At 40.7% G+C, this 16,834-nt stretch overlaps 1 protein-coding gene across 1 annotated transcript in view; it reads right to left on the bottom strand.

Annotated features, from left to right (window-relative positions):
• DCLK3 (doublecortin like kinase 3) overlaps positions 1 to 16,834 on the bottom strand; it is a 122,088-nt gene that overhangs the window by 21,161 nt on the left and 84,093 nt on the right. The window contains exon 2 of the mRNA XM_078685876.1: positions 14,299 to 14,431. Within this exon, the coding sequence (XP_078542002.1) occupies positions 14,299 to 14,431 (133 nt within the window). The remainder of the gene's footprint in view (positions 1 to 14,298; positions 14,432 to 16,834) is intronic.

Below are 16,834 nucleotides of genomic sequence, written 5' to 3'. Positions count from 1 at the left end.
CTTTTGTGTGCGTTCGTCATTGCCTTATTTTCCTTCTCTCACCTTCCCTAAATGTTACACATTTCACAATTGTGCTCGCATATTATGTTCCTTCTCTTTACCCTTCCTATTGATAAAGTTTGACATGTTCCTTTTTTCCACTCCCTTTTCTTAAATGCCGAAATAGTTTGATCATATTTTATGTTCCTTTTCTTACCCGCCCTATTGCTAAATGATCGATATCAGTTTAATAAATCTTTTGCATAGTTATATTTTGATTATGATCTTCATTATTGAGAGTCTATTCGTGTTTAATCTTTGGATCATGACCATTTAAGAAATTTAGATAAAGAATTTAAAACTTCCCGTGTTTGTGGTTATTATATGAGTGCAAATGTAATTTTTCCTATTATGCTAACACCCTGATCCAATAGGTTTACAGGTGACAAGGATTGGTAAGTCAATGGTATAGGACCTAGTAGGTAAAAATAACTGGTAATATAGCGAAGTTTAGCTGATTAAATTATGAGTTATTGATTATGGGCCCAGGCGAGTATGGTAAATACATAGTCGGGTGACCTGCGCGTTCTATCAGTTGTGCCACCCACAGAAGTAGCCTTGTAAAATGTGTCTAAGGCCTGCCATTGCAGAGCCTGCGTGCAGTCTGGTACTGTCATAATGACTGGGCAAGTGCACCCACTTGCCAGACCCTAAACCTTCCCTTTTCTTCATATCAGTCACCCCTATTGAAGGCCCAAGGGCAGGGTGCATTGTAAGTATAAGGTAGGACAAGCCCTGGTGTGTGTGTGGCATGTCCTAATAGTGAATTATAGCCATTTTCGTTTTTCACTATTGCAAGGCTACCTGTTCTCCATAGGCCAGAATGGGCTGTTAGAGTTATTACATTTTGTAATCCTAACTGTCTAAGAGAACATAGTAGAAATTCGAGTTTAGTAACTCTGAACTCCAAATAATAAAATACATCTTTTAGTAAAGTTTATTTTAATATATTGTGTTTGAAATACCACTTTTAGAAAGTAGGTATTTGCTTGTCTAACCATTCAAACCTGCCTCTGCTAGGTTGTGTATTCCTACGTCTGGTTTTGTGAGAGACAGGGCTGGGGAATTCCAGGAGACAGGCTGAGTCATCCAGTGGTGAATAGAGAGATCTGCATCTAGATGGGAGGGAGGAGTTGCACCTGAACCATGAATAGGGCTGTGCCTGCCTTCCACAATGCTGGCTCCACCCCTCTGGGAGCGGCTGATGTCTCTGCCCTGCACACTGAAAGAAGAGAAGGAGTCCTGTAAACAAAGTGCTCCAGGACTATACTTGCCTTCCACAATGCTGGCTCCACCTCCTGTGAGGTGTCTGATGTGCCTGCCCTGCACTGTGAAAGGAAAGGAGATGTCTGGTAAACAGAGTGCTTCAGAACTGGTTTGGACTGGGCAAAGACCCCTCTCCCCACAGACAACAAAGGATTTTGAGGTATAAATATTGGGACCCTGATCCCATGAAATTAGATCACTTTGGACCACAAGAAGAAACCTTTACTGAGGAGAGGAACCTGAAGAAACTGAGGAGGGACTATTCCCAAGCTGAAGTGCTGCTTGGAGAATTGGCCTGCAGAGGTTGCCTTACTGCCAAAGGTAGGAGAAAGGAACATTGTGTACTTTGCTTTCAACTTGTAAAGGATCTCCAAGGGCTTGGAAAAGAGCTTGCCTCCTGCTGAAGTCTCAGGGACAACAGACTTCACCCCCCAGCTCCCCAGAGTTCTCTGGAAGTGCCTGCTGCTGTTTTGAGCCTTCTGAGGGACTGCGTGTCGCAAGGAGCTGGGAGCGCGACTCAACGAGAAGAAGCGTGTCGCTGTGCCTGCCGTCGCAACTCCGAAGGAGGGTGTTGCTGCTGGAACTGTCGCACTGCGCTGCTTCAGGAGAAGAATCTCACAACGATGTCGGAGCGTGTCTCCGTCGCTGTGCCTGCCATTGCAACTCCGAAGGAGGGTGTCGCCGCTGAAACTGTCGCATTGCACCGCATTGACCAAGAGCACCTCGCATCCCCGAGAAGCGCACCGCCTTCGGAGCTGCTGCCGTTGCATCTTGGATGCCGCCGCTGTATTTGTCGCATCGAGCTGAAGCTTCACGCATCATGGGAGAAGAGCGTCACCGCTGGAGCTGTTGCCGTCGCATCGTAAGGGTGTCGCCGCTGCAGTCCAGGCATCGAGCCGAGGACTTCTCGCATCCCCGAGAAGCATGCCGCATCTGGAAGATCTTCAAGTCTTTATTTCTTTGTTTCTGAACTTAGCCACATTTCCCATAGCTGCGATATTGCTTGTCGTAGAAGCGCAATGCAACTTAAGGTACATTGACACAGAGTGTCGCATCTCAGAACTGAACTGAACTAAACTAAGCTTAAATCTACCATTTTAAAGTAATCATAGTGTGTATTTTTGTTGTTTATGGTCTTGTGGTAACTCTATATAAAGTCTACTTATTTTTTATATAAAACCTGTGTGGTGTCCATTTGTAGTGTTGTCACTGGGCTACTGTATGTGGTCACAACTGCTTAACTTACAACACCTCTGTAGTAAAGCCCTTCTGCTCGTGCCAAGCTACCAAGCGGGTGAGCAGGTTTTTTTTTAGGAGTGTAATCCCCTTAACCTGAATAGAGGAGAGGGTCCCTATTTGTCACATGTACCATCCTGTGCTAACTAGAGACCCCCAAATCTAGCATATGCTGAAAACTAGACCGTATAATCTCAGAGCACAATGCCTGTATCCTAGAGCTGAGGTTGAAGGCCTCGCCGCCCCTAGTTCGAGCCAAATGGCTTCCGCCAGAGACATTAGTGGAGCCTGTTTTCCATGAATCCCAAAGCCTCCACATCACACAATACTTCACTGAGAAAAGCAGCACAGCGTCCTCAACAGTGCTCGATTGAGACACATTTAAGATGATCAATAGGGGTGTTTCCTTACAGGAGAACTGGGAGGTTCTGAACAACAGATTGCAATCTGGCAAAAGCTGTAGTCCTCAACACAACAAAACACCATATGCTAGCCGAGACTAAAACCCCTTGAGCAGCTGCGCTGCCACAATCTCAGTGCCTATGTGGCCAAACTCATCAAGAAGGGGACAAATCCAGCCACTTCTTTGCTAGCACGCTAAGACTCACGCACAGCCCCAATCCTGGAGATCGCCCAATCCCCTGGAACTACTACACATATATAGCACAAAATCCTTAGCGCATTCTTCACTTACTACTCTTCAATCTATGCTGCAACCCCCCCTCACCCACACACTGCAGAGGCTGACACATTCCTAGCCCAGCTCCTCCTCCCTCACATACCAACGGTACTCAGTAAGGATGTTCCATTGATTCAACAAGCCCTTCGGACCCTAGCTGGTGCTAAGACTCCAGGACTTGACGATCTGCCGCTGGAGTACTTCTACGCCTTTATCATACTACTGGCACCCAGGCTGGTTGAAATATACAAAAAAGCACTATGGGCCAGGCGGTTGCCTCTATCCCTGCAGGAGTCTTTCTTAATATCCATACCAAAGCCTTGACAGAGACCCGACCCTCCTGGCATCCCAAAGGTCAATTGCCATCCTAGGTACCAACTGCAGGATCCTATGAAAGGTCTTAACTGAGAGGAATGTTCAGATGCTGTTGTCTTTAGTACACTCTGATCAAAATGACTTAATCCCAGGACATAGTACGTCTCAGAACTTACAGCGCCTGGACCAGGACCCCATGCGATACCCCCACTATGCTTGTATAACATTGGATTGAGAAAGTCTTTGACACCCCGGACTGAAATGATCTTTTTCAGGTGTTGGCCTCTATGGATATGGGTGAGCACCTCTGCGGTTACACTAAACTACTCTACTCGGACCCGCCCTCCTGAATCTGCTTGGGCAGGCTGACCTCACTGTCGTTCTCTGTGGGGAGAGGCACTAGACAAGGATTTCCCCACTCCCCCCTGCTCTTTGCCTTAGCCATAGAACCTCTTGCCATCAGGCTTCACCGTGAGGGAGAAGAAAGTGGGATACAATAGATGGTGAGACTCACACAGTGTCCCTCTATGCAGAGAACTTATCTCTCTACTCCTGTGACATCCACTTGAACCTCCCCCTCATACACACCACACTACAACATTTTGCACAGGTGGCAGGCCGTTGTGTCAACTGGGCCAAATCATGCATGTTCCCACTGTCTCACAACTTAGCCCTGCACGAAGTACGATGGGGGGGTACCCTGCTGGCCTGGAAGAGCAACACTATCAGATACCTCCGAATATGTCTCTATCACTCTCCAGCCGACCTCTTTGAGGTCAACCAAGCTCTACCCCTAGCCATGACAGGGAAAAGAGCCCTCTTGGAGCAGGAGACTTTCAGGAGTGCATATGCAAGGTCCTAGAAGAACCTGAAGGAGTTATTAAGTGTTTGTGATAATATTCTGCCCCCGAAATATTCATAAATGCGTGCAATAAAAAACCTCAAACAATACTTATGAGACTAAACATCACAGCCTAACTTTATGCACATAAATGTGTCATTTTGTCCAGTCAGATACAACTTTATTTGGCTATCATTTCTCAAACCTCTGAATTTCCCCAGTTTATCTGGAAGATATGAACCTTTCAAGCTCCTAGAACTGTGTCTTAAGTCAGAAACATTCTAGTCATGATGAATTACAGTGGCCATTTTATAAAAGACCAGCAGCACTGGCAAACACTCTCAGAGAATTATCTAGAACGGAATGGACTGTGGAACAAGAGAAGACCTTACATACCAGCAGAGAAGCACTATTGATCATGACCACCATAACCAAAACAAATCAATCAAAGTAACACTCAATGGTAGTCCAGAGGTTTGGAAACTGTGCAGGGACAACAGCAATCCAATGGAAATGAGTTGTGGGGCCTTGCAAGTGAAATGTTAATGGATAATGTTGAAGAAAGTTACACCTAAAAAAGGAAGCAATCATCATTTTAAGGTGGATGCTTCCAAGACACAACTGACTACAAGTGACAAGAAACTGTCTTCTAAGAGCTCGTATGTAGGCAGATGTGCCTAACTCAACAGCATCTGTGTAATTAATTTACCATCATACCAGCACTTGCGTCACTCAGAATCTCCAGTTGATCTTGCAGGCATTCTGTGTTCAATTTGTTTATTATTTCCATGTTATTTTCACTCTGCCCGCATATTTTATGCACATTTCTGTTTATTATGTGATAAATATCCCATTTCCCTTCCTCATTTTGCCAGCAGCGGCACTATATTTTGCTTCGCTGACGTCCTTCATGTTATTTTAGCTTGTCCTCCTCTCTACATTTTTACTCCTGTTCTTTTGTGTCAATGTAAAGTACTCTGACGCTCCTTTGCTCCTTGTGAGCGCTATTGAGAAGCACAAAAATAAAACAATTTAACAAATCCTACCATCGGGCATCTCATTTGCTAGTCATCAACGAGTGGTGGATATGACTTCCAGCACAATCCCGCTTATGCATCCGAGAGGTGGGTGATGGGTGATACCCATCTTTTTTCATAACTACACACTAGGGCCAGTTGCGATGGTCTCCCCTTGGCAACCAAAGTGTGTTTTAAACAATGGAAATGTTTCTCTAACAAATGGGAGGTTGAAAGGGTGCACGCTGCTCTGGCAGGGCCGGCTGCTGTCCCAGTTTGTCATGCTAGAGGGATTTTGGAATTGGGATCTCCACCCTGGGTGATGTAATGAGCAGTGTGGTTCTCAAGTCCTTTCAGTCTTTGCAGGATGAGTACCAGCTCCATTCTAGTCAGTTTCACCGGTACCTTCAGCTCTGCCATGCACTGACCCCCTATTTTGCGGCCCTGACAATTTAGGAGACCATAAGCGTGCCAAAATGTATCAGTCACTGATTTCCAATCATCCCTACTCTTTCTCCACTCTCCGGGGGCGTGGGAGACGGATTTGGGGGTCTTGAAAAATGAGGACTGGACAGAGGCCCTGTGGGCTCCTTGGACAGCAGCAATTGCGGCCCTCCTCAGGTTGATCCAATTCAAATACCTCCACAGGGTGTATTTCACACGTCAACGTTTATGCAGAATGGGGGTGATAGCCTCCCTGACATGTCTCTTCTGCAAAGCAGCTGAGGGAATGTTCTTACATATGGTGTGGGGATGTCCAGCACTTTACCTGGTCTGGCAAGGGTTGACGTCTTGCCTGGGTGGGGTTCTATCCTGGTCAACCCCATTGGACCCAAAACTATCTCTCCTCCACATCACTGACACTCTGGGAGGTAATAGGTCTAAATTTGTTTGTTATTTCTGGATCTGACCCTAGCGAAACAGGACATAGCGAGAGAGTGGGAGGCCATGACCCCCCATCTTTGGCGGTGCGGAAGAGGGGGATGGGTCATTATCTGGGCCTGGAGGTGGCAGTGTTTAGGGCCCATGGCAAAATCCAAAAAGGGGATTCCCTATCTAACCCAAAAAACACCTGGGAAAAACATACAACAGCCAAACTATGATGCTGTGGGACCAATTCAATTAAAATTACTCAGACAGGTTTGTAAATTACCTATCTGGACCCATTTGTTATTCTGGAATAAATCCTTCCGTTTTTGATGTGTCAGTTACCAACCATTACCTCAATATCTAATTGTATTCACCGGATACGTCTCCATTTTCTATACTTTATTTTGTTTTCAAATGTTTCATATATTCATTTTTTACTTCACTTCTTTTCTACAGTAAACCCATATATACATCAATATTTACAAACATATACACTCAACATATACAAATATTTACGAAACACTGGAAATAATAGGTTATACATTCATTCATTATTTTTTATAGCCCCTACTGTTTGACTGGATGCTCTATCCTCTATTGTCAAAAGAGCATTCCTAATTATTCAGGTACACCTTATCACCGCAGTATTCAAGAGATCCTTGATTTGATCCTTATTATTTATCCACTGCTGATTATTATTGTAAATAAATGTTAATTCATTAGGTGTCCATATCCAAAATGTCGACGCGTTTCAGCCCATCAACTTACGGCCTCATCAGGACTAGGGCTTCCATATAGACATAAAAATATGAAGTACCTATTTCTTTGTGAGCAATTTCCACAATGTATCTTATGGTATGCAGGCTATCCACATAAATTAAAATGTAGCCTTTTAAATTGAACTTCCTTCGTGAGTTCTGGATGGCTTCAAGAACGTCGTCCCTGCTGTATCGGGGAAAAAACACTCTTCCCGGGAACCGAAAGAATATATATGCACCACCCAAAAAGTTGCTGGTATTCGGTATTACATTTCCACTGCTTATACGGCCAAACACACGGACGCCATTCCTTGCTTCCACATAAACGCTTAAAAAAATTAATTTACAATAATAATCAGCAGTGGATAAATAATGAATGAATGAATGTATAACCTATTATTAATTATAGTTTTTCGTAATTATTTGTATATGTTGAGTGTATATGTTTGTAAATATTGATGTATATATGTGTATACTGTAGAAAAGAAGTGAAGTAAAAAATTAATATATGAAAATTTTGAAAACAAAATAAAGTATAAAAAATGGAGACGTATCCGGTGAATACAATTAGTTATTGAGGTAATGGTTGGTAACTGACACATCAAAAACGGAAGGATGTATTCCAGAATAAGAAATGGGTCCAGATAGGTAATTTACAAACCTGTCTGAGTAATTTTAATTGAATTGGTCCCACAGCATCATAGTTTGGCTGTTGAAGGGCCCATGGCAAAGCACCCCAAGGTTTGGCAGGCGTGTGCGGATTACAGAGGAATTGAGTTAAAAACCTGTCTGTGCCATGCAGCAAATGGTGAATGAAGAAATGCGTATGTTTAGCGGATTGGAGGAAGTGACCCTTGCATATTTCTTCGCTTACATTGTCATGTGATCGTTTGCTGGTACATGGGTGGGAGGGGTGAGGTCAAATATGCAGGTATATTTTTATGTTTCTAATTGTTTCTCCTTTTTATTTTTATTTGTGTGTTTCTATCATGTAACTCATTGCAGTATCCCCCCTCACACACACATTTTGTCTGGTATCTTGTGCAACTTTGACTAAGAGTGTGCAGGGTTCCTGCAGCCAGGTCCCCAGCACCAGTGTTCTTTATCTAAAATGTATGATTGGTCCACAATTGGCACCCCTTTTGGGTCTATTGTAAGTCCCTAGTAAGTGGTACCCTAGTACCTAGGGCATTGTAAGGATAAGGTAACCAGTTTATAGCAATAGGCACTCTGTAATATGTATAGGGAAAGTCAAAGGATGCGTATCACACATGGTGCTCCAGGACAAGGGTTAGTTACCATACAACCCAACTGGGCTCCTCAAAAGAAGAGCACTTTAATCTACCAAGGAAAGTCTGAGCACTCAAAAAGAAAATGTACGTCAATGTCCAAAACAGGGTAGATAGTAGTAAGTCCACTTTTATACGGGAGAAAGAAAAAGGTAAGAAGGAAAAATAAGGAAAGAAGGAGCAAAGGAATAATGGAAAAAGAAGGAGAACAGAAAAAAAGAAGGAAAAAGAAGAACAAAGGGAAAGGCAAACAAGAAAGAAGAAAAAAGAAGGAAGGAGTGTAAGAAAGAAGACAATAAAGAAAGTAGGAAGTAAAGAAGGCAAAGAAGAAAGAAAGAATAGGAGAACAGTATTGAGGGCAAGAAAGAAAGTGAAAAAAAGAAAGGCAAAGAAGGAAAGAAAAATGAAAGCCAAAAAGGATGAAAGGAAAGATGCAAAGAAGAAAGAAATAAAGGAAAGAAAAAATGAAAGTAGGCAAAAAGGAAAAACAGAAGGAAAGCAAGAAAGAATTAAAGAAGACAAACCAGAAAGAAAAAGAAAAAAATAAGTAAAAGGGAAAAGAAAGAAGGAATGAGGGAAAGAAAAAAAGGAACGAAGACAAAAGAAAAAGAACGAAAGATACAGAATGACAGAATATAAAAAGAAAGAAAAGAAGAAAGGAAGTGAGGAAAGAAAGAAGGAAAGTAAAAGGGAAGAAGCAAGAAAGAAGGAAAAAGAAGGAAAGAAAAAAGGAAAGGCAAAAAAAGAAAGAAGGAACAAAAGACAGAAAGAAGGCAGAAAAGAAAGAATGAAAAATAAGGCTCATGTAAAGTGCTCTGATACCTTCGGGTAAAGTCTGCGCTACATAAAACAAAAAATAAAAAATAAAGTGGGCGGCAACCTCCTACAAAACATTTGGGGGACGGACGCTTATCTTTTTTTATTACAAATTAGGCACTGCACGTGACAGAGTGGTGACACAAAACCTCACTAATTGAACAATTTCACAGAGGAATGTGTATTTCGATGTGTAATAGCCTTCAGTGTCATCGCTAAAATCGTTTGCGTGTTCCTCATTTTGTTTTTTTCAATAAATATGTTTATTTCGGACAGTTTAACGATCACATTATCAACAAGAATAATCATCAAAATTATTGAATGTAATGCTTTAAATATACCTAATATATAAAACATACTTGACACATATACATTCCATACATCATATTACATATTAAAGGTGAATTAGAGATACATTCTAAAGTAGAATTGCAAAGCCGTCTTCTTTACATTTCGGCATAATATATGACGCTCATCAATATTGCACATTTTCTATTGCACCTTGCCACATTGCCCATCACATTTCCAAGATTAATACATTTTTATTACATCCTAGCCTCTTACCCCATTAAAAAAAAAAATAATCCACAACAGTTGATACTTCGAGTAAGAGCCTGACCTTAAAGCATATCTTTTTTACATTTCTTCAACTCTGCACATTTTATTTAACCACTGCTGGAATATTGGGGTAACTTCAGTTCGCCAATTCTGCTATACTAAAGATCTGGCAACTAATACAATAGTAAATAACTGTTTCTGCTGTAGAGGGATGGTATGTATATCTGGAGAGTATCCTAGAGCAGAGGTCTGGGCATCTATGAATCAGACACCTGAGGGTAGGAGTCCTATATAAAAGCCATTTGGCATAAAATTGCATTCTTCTAAAATTAGCCCATCTTAGTAGTGTGACATTATAATTATTAATCTTATTCCAGCTTGTCAACAAGGGCTGGCCATGCCTTCTCATCTTTTCATAAAAATCTTCTTTCTAAAGATAGATATTCAACAACTGATAGACCTACATGTGCTTACCTCTATCAAATCCTCTATAAGATCCATTCTTAACATAAGCACAGCTAGATCTATGTCTTTTGGGAAATGCCTGCTCTGTATATACGACCACTGCAGTGTACCCTTGAAATATCTAATACTAGGCTCGATCGCACTCCAATTCTTCCAAACATCTACATTAGTAAAATGGAAAACCGTGCTGTAGCATTCCCACTTTTGTATAATGTTTTATCTATCAAGATTTGGTCCTCTATATATATATCAGCAAGGCACGTAGAACTATTAACAAGCGGTATATTATAATACTTAAATAGTTGTGTTTTCTGTTTTATTAACCATTTCAAGATCTTCTATCTAACTTTCTTGGGGTTTCTTGTAAGTCTCAGGAAGTCTAAAATGCTGTATTCTTGGAAAATCCTTTCTATAAAAAGTTTATCTATGCAGGACAGCTCAGGGGATCTAATAAATCTATGGGTGTTGTGTGCAAAGTGCACATAGAACTATTCCCTCAAATTTGGGAGAGCCAGACTCCCTTCCATTGTTGGTCTATAAAAGGTTTCTAGTGCTAGTCTTGGCGTTTTATTTGCCCAAATAAATGCTGAAAATAAACTCTCTGACTCTTTAAAAAATGTAATCTGTAAAGCGCAAGGTACAGTGGAGAACAAAAAACTACATAAAGGCAATATGGACATGCGAATTGTGGCAACACATCCCATTAATAAAATCCACAGATGTATCCATTTAGCCAGCAGTGCCTTCATCTTATAACTTAATGGAACGTAGTTCAATACTTACAAATCATTGACATTCTCAGAGATATAAATCCCTAGATAACGTTTTGGTTGTGCATTACTGGAGTGGCAAAATTCTTGCAGCAGGGTATCTATCATGTGCCCAATTACACAATAAAATTTAAGTTTTTAACTTATTTATCTTATATCCACCTAACTCTTGAAAGATCCCAAAAACATGCTCCTGGATGTTAATCTCAGGTTTAAGTTATAGGGCAATGCCATCAGCATATAATTTAATATTTGACATCCCATTTATAGGTGCCACTGCGTTTCCATTGGTTCTGATGACCATTGCCAGTGGTTCTATAAGCAAGGAAAAGAGTATTGGCAATAGGGGACAACCCTGCTGTTTGCTCCTGTTAACTTTACAAGTGCCAATATTCCTTGAGTTGATAATTACTTGCACAGTGGCTCCTTTATATAAATGCATTGTTATATGAATCAAGATTTTTGGAAGCCCACATTCCCCGAGAATCGTAAAAAGGCTCTTCCAGCATAATATATAGAATGCCTTTTCAGCATCTAAAAACATCACCTGGGCAGGCACTTTATTTTGTGTCAGGAAATCTAAGGCTTTAATTAAAAAGTTTGTATTTGAGAATAGCTGCCTTCCTGCCACAAAGCCGCATTGATCGGAGTGAACAATGGAATCTGTGTCTCTACTCATTCGATTAGCTAAGAGTTTGGTAAAGATCTTATAGTCTACATTAAGTAAACTAATTGGCCTATAAGAGTTAATGTTTTCTTTTTTTTATCATTCTTTAAAAAATTTACTACCACCCCTGTTTGAAAGGTGGTGGGAGCTTGCCTCCTTCTAGTATGTAATTGCAAGTTTTAAGATTTCTGTATTTAAAATGGGTGCAAACGTTTCATATAATTCTGCTGGAATGCCATCTTTCACAGTCGATTTACCATTAGCTAATGAATTTACCACTCTAACTACATCTTCTAAAGAGAATTTAGCTACCAATTGATTTGCTTGATCATATTCCAACCGTGGAATAGGAAGCTTATTTAAGAATTGCTTTAACCATGTAATATCAATAGGGATCTGTTAAGTGGACCTTGGTTTCTGTGTCTACAAGAGATGTAATCTTACTACTTACTTGTCGTTCTCTAGACTTCCGAGCCAGTAATTTACCAGCGTATTCACTTTCTTCATATATTTTTTGAAGATATATGGAATTGACAGTGTAACTTTGTGCATAGTAATATTCTTGCACGCGTATTTTAACTTGTCTAAATAATTCTTTATTTACCGTAGCCTTAATTTGCATGGATATTACACTTATCTGGTGCAACTCAGTCCTCCGCTTCATTCTTTGCAAAGATACCACTTTTCCTTGCTGGATCCTCTTAGTGGTAATATATCCCGGATAGTTGCCTTAAATGCCTTGCAGACATTCTCTATTCAATCGGTATTAGTATTTATCCTAAAATAATTTGAGATCTCATTATTCACTTCCGAGCACCATTCCTCATCCTCTAAATTAACTTTATCAAAAGTCCATCTTCCGACTTGTCTCTCTATCGTAATTCCCGCAATTTCCATTTTAACCATAGCGTGATCTGAAAAATAATTTTGTATGTGCTCGTATTTAGTTAAATTCAAGCTAAGTGTAAAGAGAAAATAATCTAATCTTGAAGCGGAGGTGTGTTTAGCTGAGAAACATGAAAATTCATGCTTTTGAGGGTGTTTGTCTCGCCAGAGATCTTCCAGATCTAATTCACTCATGCAATTTGTTAATGATTTGGCCATTCACAGCTTATTTTGTTTACGAGCAACAGTGGATGTATCTAATTCCGGATTTTGCAAGAAAATTAAAAACCCTCCTATAATGACCCCTCCCCCCCAGCCTTCCCAATGTGGGTAAAGCGAATTCTATATTGTCTGAAAAGTGATGTGTGCAAATACCTACAAGAATAATTTTCAGGTAATGAATTATAGCTTATCATTTCCATATTAGGAATAAAAAGATAGCCGGTAGCTATAACTGTCTGACTTCCCAGAAAAGTGCATCATGTTTGTACAATAGAAAAGTGTTGTGTGCTTTGACCTGCCTTTAAAACTCTTGCCCATTGCATGTTGTGTACCAAACGATACCTTGAATGTTGATGCACCTGTCCTGCTTCCTCTCTGCTTCTCTTTCTCTTTTGTATTTTGTTAGTCTTAACCTCTTTCTTCGCTGCTTCTTCTTCTCCTCTTAATCCATTTAACATGTTTCTAATCTGAATATTTCCAATTTCTCTTGACCTAACCCACCTTCATGAACTCTCCTTTTTTATCTTTGCTATGTTCTAACAACCCAGAGAATTGCCCAAATCTTCTTCCGCCCCACCGCGTTCACTTGGGTGCCAGTGGACTGCACCCTTGTGCGCTCAAGTCTCCCTTCTCCTGGGGTCCTCTTCCATGGAGGGACCCCTCCCCCACCGTATAATAATACACTATATTGCACTGCCCATTGTGACCTTAGCACTCAATTGACATATTGGATTTCTGCTCCTCAATTGTGTTTTTAGTTGATCAAATTTATGCCACGGGCTGCATACACATAATATGGGAATGCCCAGAGATACAAAACTATTGGAGAAAGTAAGGGATAGTATGGCCAGAGTGACGGGAGTTGAGATCTTGCTGGAGGCTAAATGGTTTTTACTGACGATTGTGGGAGAAGAGGACTGGCCCAAGTATACGAGAACGTGATTGACCCTGGTGGCTATAACCGCCAAAAGAGTGGAACGTCGACTTAGATTGGTGCCAGCAAGCAGAGCAGACTATATATAAAGCCAGAGGTTGCCTGAGGAAATGGGAATAAATCTGAGGTCCATGGGGGGTGTTTAAGGGATTGTAGGGAGGAACAGGGAGGAGGGGTCTCCTTTTCAGGTGTTCTACTTACCTATCAAATCTGTTATTAGTCATGTTTAAATGCTTATTTTAAATCAAAATTACTAACTTTTTTGACCATATAAGACTACATTCTAGCATAAAAGAATTTTAAAAAAAAGAAAATGATGCCACTGTGCATCACATCCTGCCCACGAAAATTAGGCAACTTCCAGAGCAGTTACATTTGTTATATAAATTGGCAACCAGTCTCAATCCAGGCAAAAACACTGGTGCATAATCTTTGTGGAGCATCCTTCCACAAGTATTTCTGGATCCAACCAGTTTTGATGGTGCTGACATACTTTAAAGAGTTTGCAAAATGGTTAGTTTGACAACAAAACTAAGTGAATGCTCCTATATTTATTCTGCTTTTTCGGGGGGTGTGATTCAAAAGTAAATTAGTAATGGTCATATAGATTTCATTTTTAAAAGAGTAAATTCTTAAGAAATGCACAATAAGAAAATTCAATTTTATACTCACCTTTTTCCAGCAGTATCTCAGGAGCCACATAGGTTGGCGTTCCACACACAGTGAATATGGGTTCAGTAACATGCACGGCAAGTCCAAAGTCAGCTAGTTTCAGGGTAGTAGATTTGTCAGGATTATGCTGTATCTGTAACCAAATTACATTACAAATAAAATGTGTTTTAATGCAGAGTAATACAATATATGAACCCTCAATTTCAGACCAGCTACCGTTGTGGTAGAGAAAGCACTTTTGGAATGTCCATCCTGCTAATGGACATTTCAATCATTGAGAGGAATCGCTGTCGGAGCACTTTCTGCCAATGTAGGGTAACCTTGCCATACAGCTCTGACAAATATGAGGGAGACGTAAGGCAATCAATTTTATTTTTATTTTCAAAGACAAAACCCCAAAGCAGGATTTCGTTTTAGAAAATAAAAACAATTCACCTCTGACCAAGGGAGTTATCTCCCAAGGCGAACGGGGCATGTTGCAGTGTTGACTGCCCTTGCAGATGCCAGGTTTTTCTGGAAGTGACGGGCAGTGAAATCTGGCCTGTATGTCTGCCCATCTAAATTAGGTGGGAGGACATACTGGTCAACCTCCAATGGACCATACTCCTCCAGGCTGTTGGGGTGTGCCATGGCAGAGACAGATTACTCTCTGCTGTTGTTACACCAGAGGATTTAAATGCGGGCCGACTATTATGGTGTAACAGAGCACCCTTTCTGCAAAAATATAGTCTCAATTAAAGTTGGCTCATAAAAGGGTGCGATAATTTTTTCGCCCAATATTTTCTGACACCAGAGAGATTGGATTTTAGATGTGATAAATATAATCGAATTATGATTACTGCCCTAAAAAAGGGGCAACTTGTAGACCTTCAACCCTTATCTCATCAAACGCTGCATGTCTCAGTTAGTTATTGGTCATTTTCCCCTGATAAACTTCGGCAGGTTTGACCTAAGCAAAGTCAAACATTTCAAAAATAATCAACCATATCACAATTAATAAGGGAGTCTGTAATCAAGTCCTAAGCGTCTGCAATTTTACAATGCCTGCTTAGCACGGTGACTTTCCCCCAGATTCATCACTGTCTTCTTTTGCGAGTCCTTAATAGCGATTATTAAGGAATCGCTATTAAAGACTCGCAAAACGGGATGAATGTAGAAGTCGCAATTAATTTTGCGATTTCTACTGCTTCCTTATTTGCGATTAGCTAATTGCTAATCGCAAATAAGGAATGGCTTTCCCATTCATTCCTATGGGCCTCAAGGCCCATAGGAATGAATGGGGAGTCATTCCTTATTTGCGATTAGCAATTAGCTAATCGCAAATAAGGAAGCGATTTCAAGGGTGCCAGGGTGTCCAAAGGACACCCTGTAGCACCCCTGAAATGCAAATGTACACAGGTGTTGCGCACACACATGTCCAAAGGACATGTGTGTGTGTAACATACAACTTAGAAAAATGCACTAAAATGCATTTTTCTAAGTTTTCGCTATTTACCACGAAGTTACACTTCGCGGTAAATAGCGGCCCCATATTGCGAATTCGCAATTTTAAAAAGGTTCATGAATAGCATTTAAGGAATCTCTAATTGAGATTCCTTAAATGCGATTATTCGCAATTTAGCGAGTTCTGTAATTGCGATGTTTGCATTTGGGATGATGAATCCCAAATGCAAAAATAGCGCTCGCAAAGGGCCGGATTCTCAGAATCTGGCCCTTTGCGAGCCGATTTTACTTTGATGAATCTGGCCGTAGGTCACTAAGTAAAATAAGTATTACAAATGTAACACCAAACTGTGAATCCATTCCAAGCAGAGACTTTGCTTGTGTCATTGCTGTGCTTTATGTTTTATACCAGCATGTCAGGGGCACTTGCAGGATTTTTCTGGAAGACCACAGTGATTTACATAGCAATCTTCCACAGAAGTGGTTCCACCGAAAATTGTAATGGATATCCCAATCTAAAATTGGACCGTAGGGTTAGCAGCTTTTTGGGGGACATCCTCACTACACACCTGATGACAGAATGAGTGTCATCTACACCATAGCCTATCCTCGTATTATGGCAGGGTAAAAAAACTGAGGGGTTAATGGGACTCCTGGCCCTTTATGATGGAATCCTGTTACGGCACTCTTTTAAATTAGGCTTTTAGAGCTAGGCAAAAAAAATCTTCTTGCATTTGGTGAGCAAATGTTGTGTTAGACACATACATTCTCAAAATCTACCATGCTAATATAAACCATGTTTACTTCTACCAGTGTATTTTTAAAAAACATTCTGGAGTGGGAATCAAATGATATATTTTGCAATATATTACTTAACAGACGTGGTGTCCTGAATAATAACCTTTTACGCATGCTTCCTTTGTTAAATCCCAGGGCTCATTAAAAGTGCAATCTAACTTCCTTCTTGACGTAAATGACTTTCCCTAGGTACTCTGATTAACACCAAAACACAGGATTTGCGTGTTGTCTCCATTGCTCTCTGGGGAGCAAGGAGAGCTCCGACGAATCAATAAAAACAGATTACAATCTTTGA

This window comes from Lissotriton helveticus, chromosome 4_1 (genome assembly GCF_964261635.1).
Source record: "Lissotriton helveticus chromosome 4_1, aLisHel1.1, whole genome shotgun sequence".
NCBI lineage: Eukaryota > Metazoa > Chordata > Amphibia > Caudata > Salamandridae > Lissotriton > Lissotriton helveticus.
This window is presented reverse-complemented; position numbering and strand designations above follow the sequence as displayed.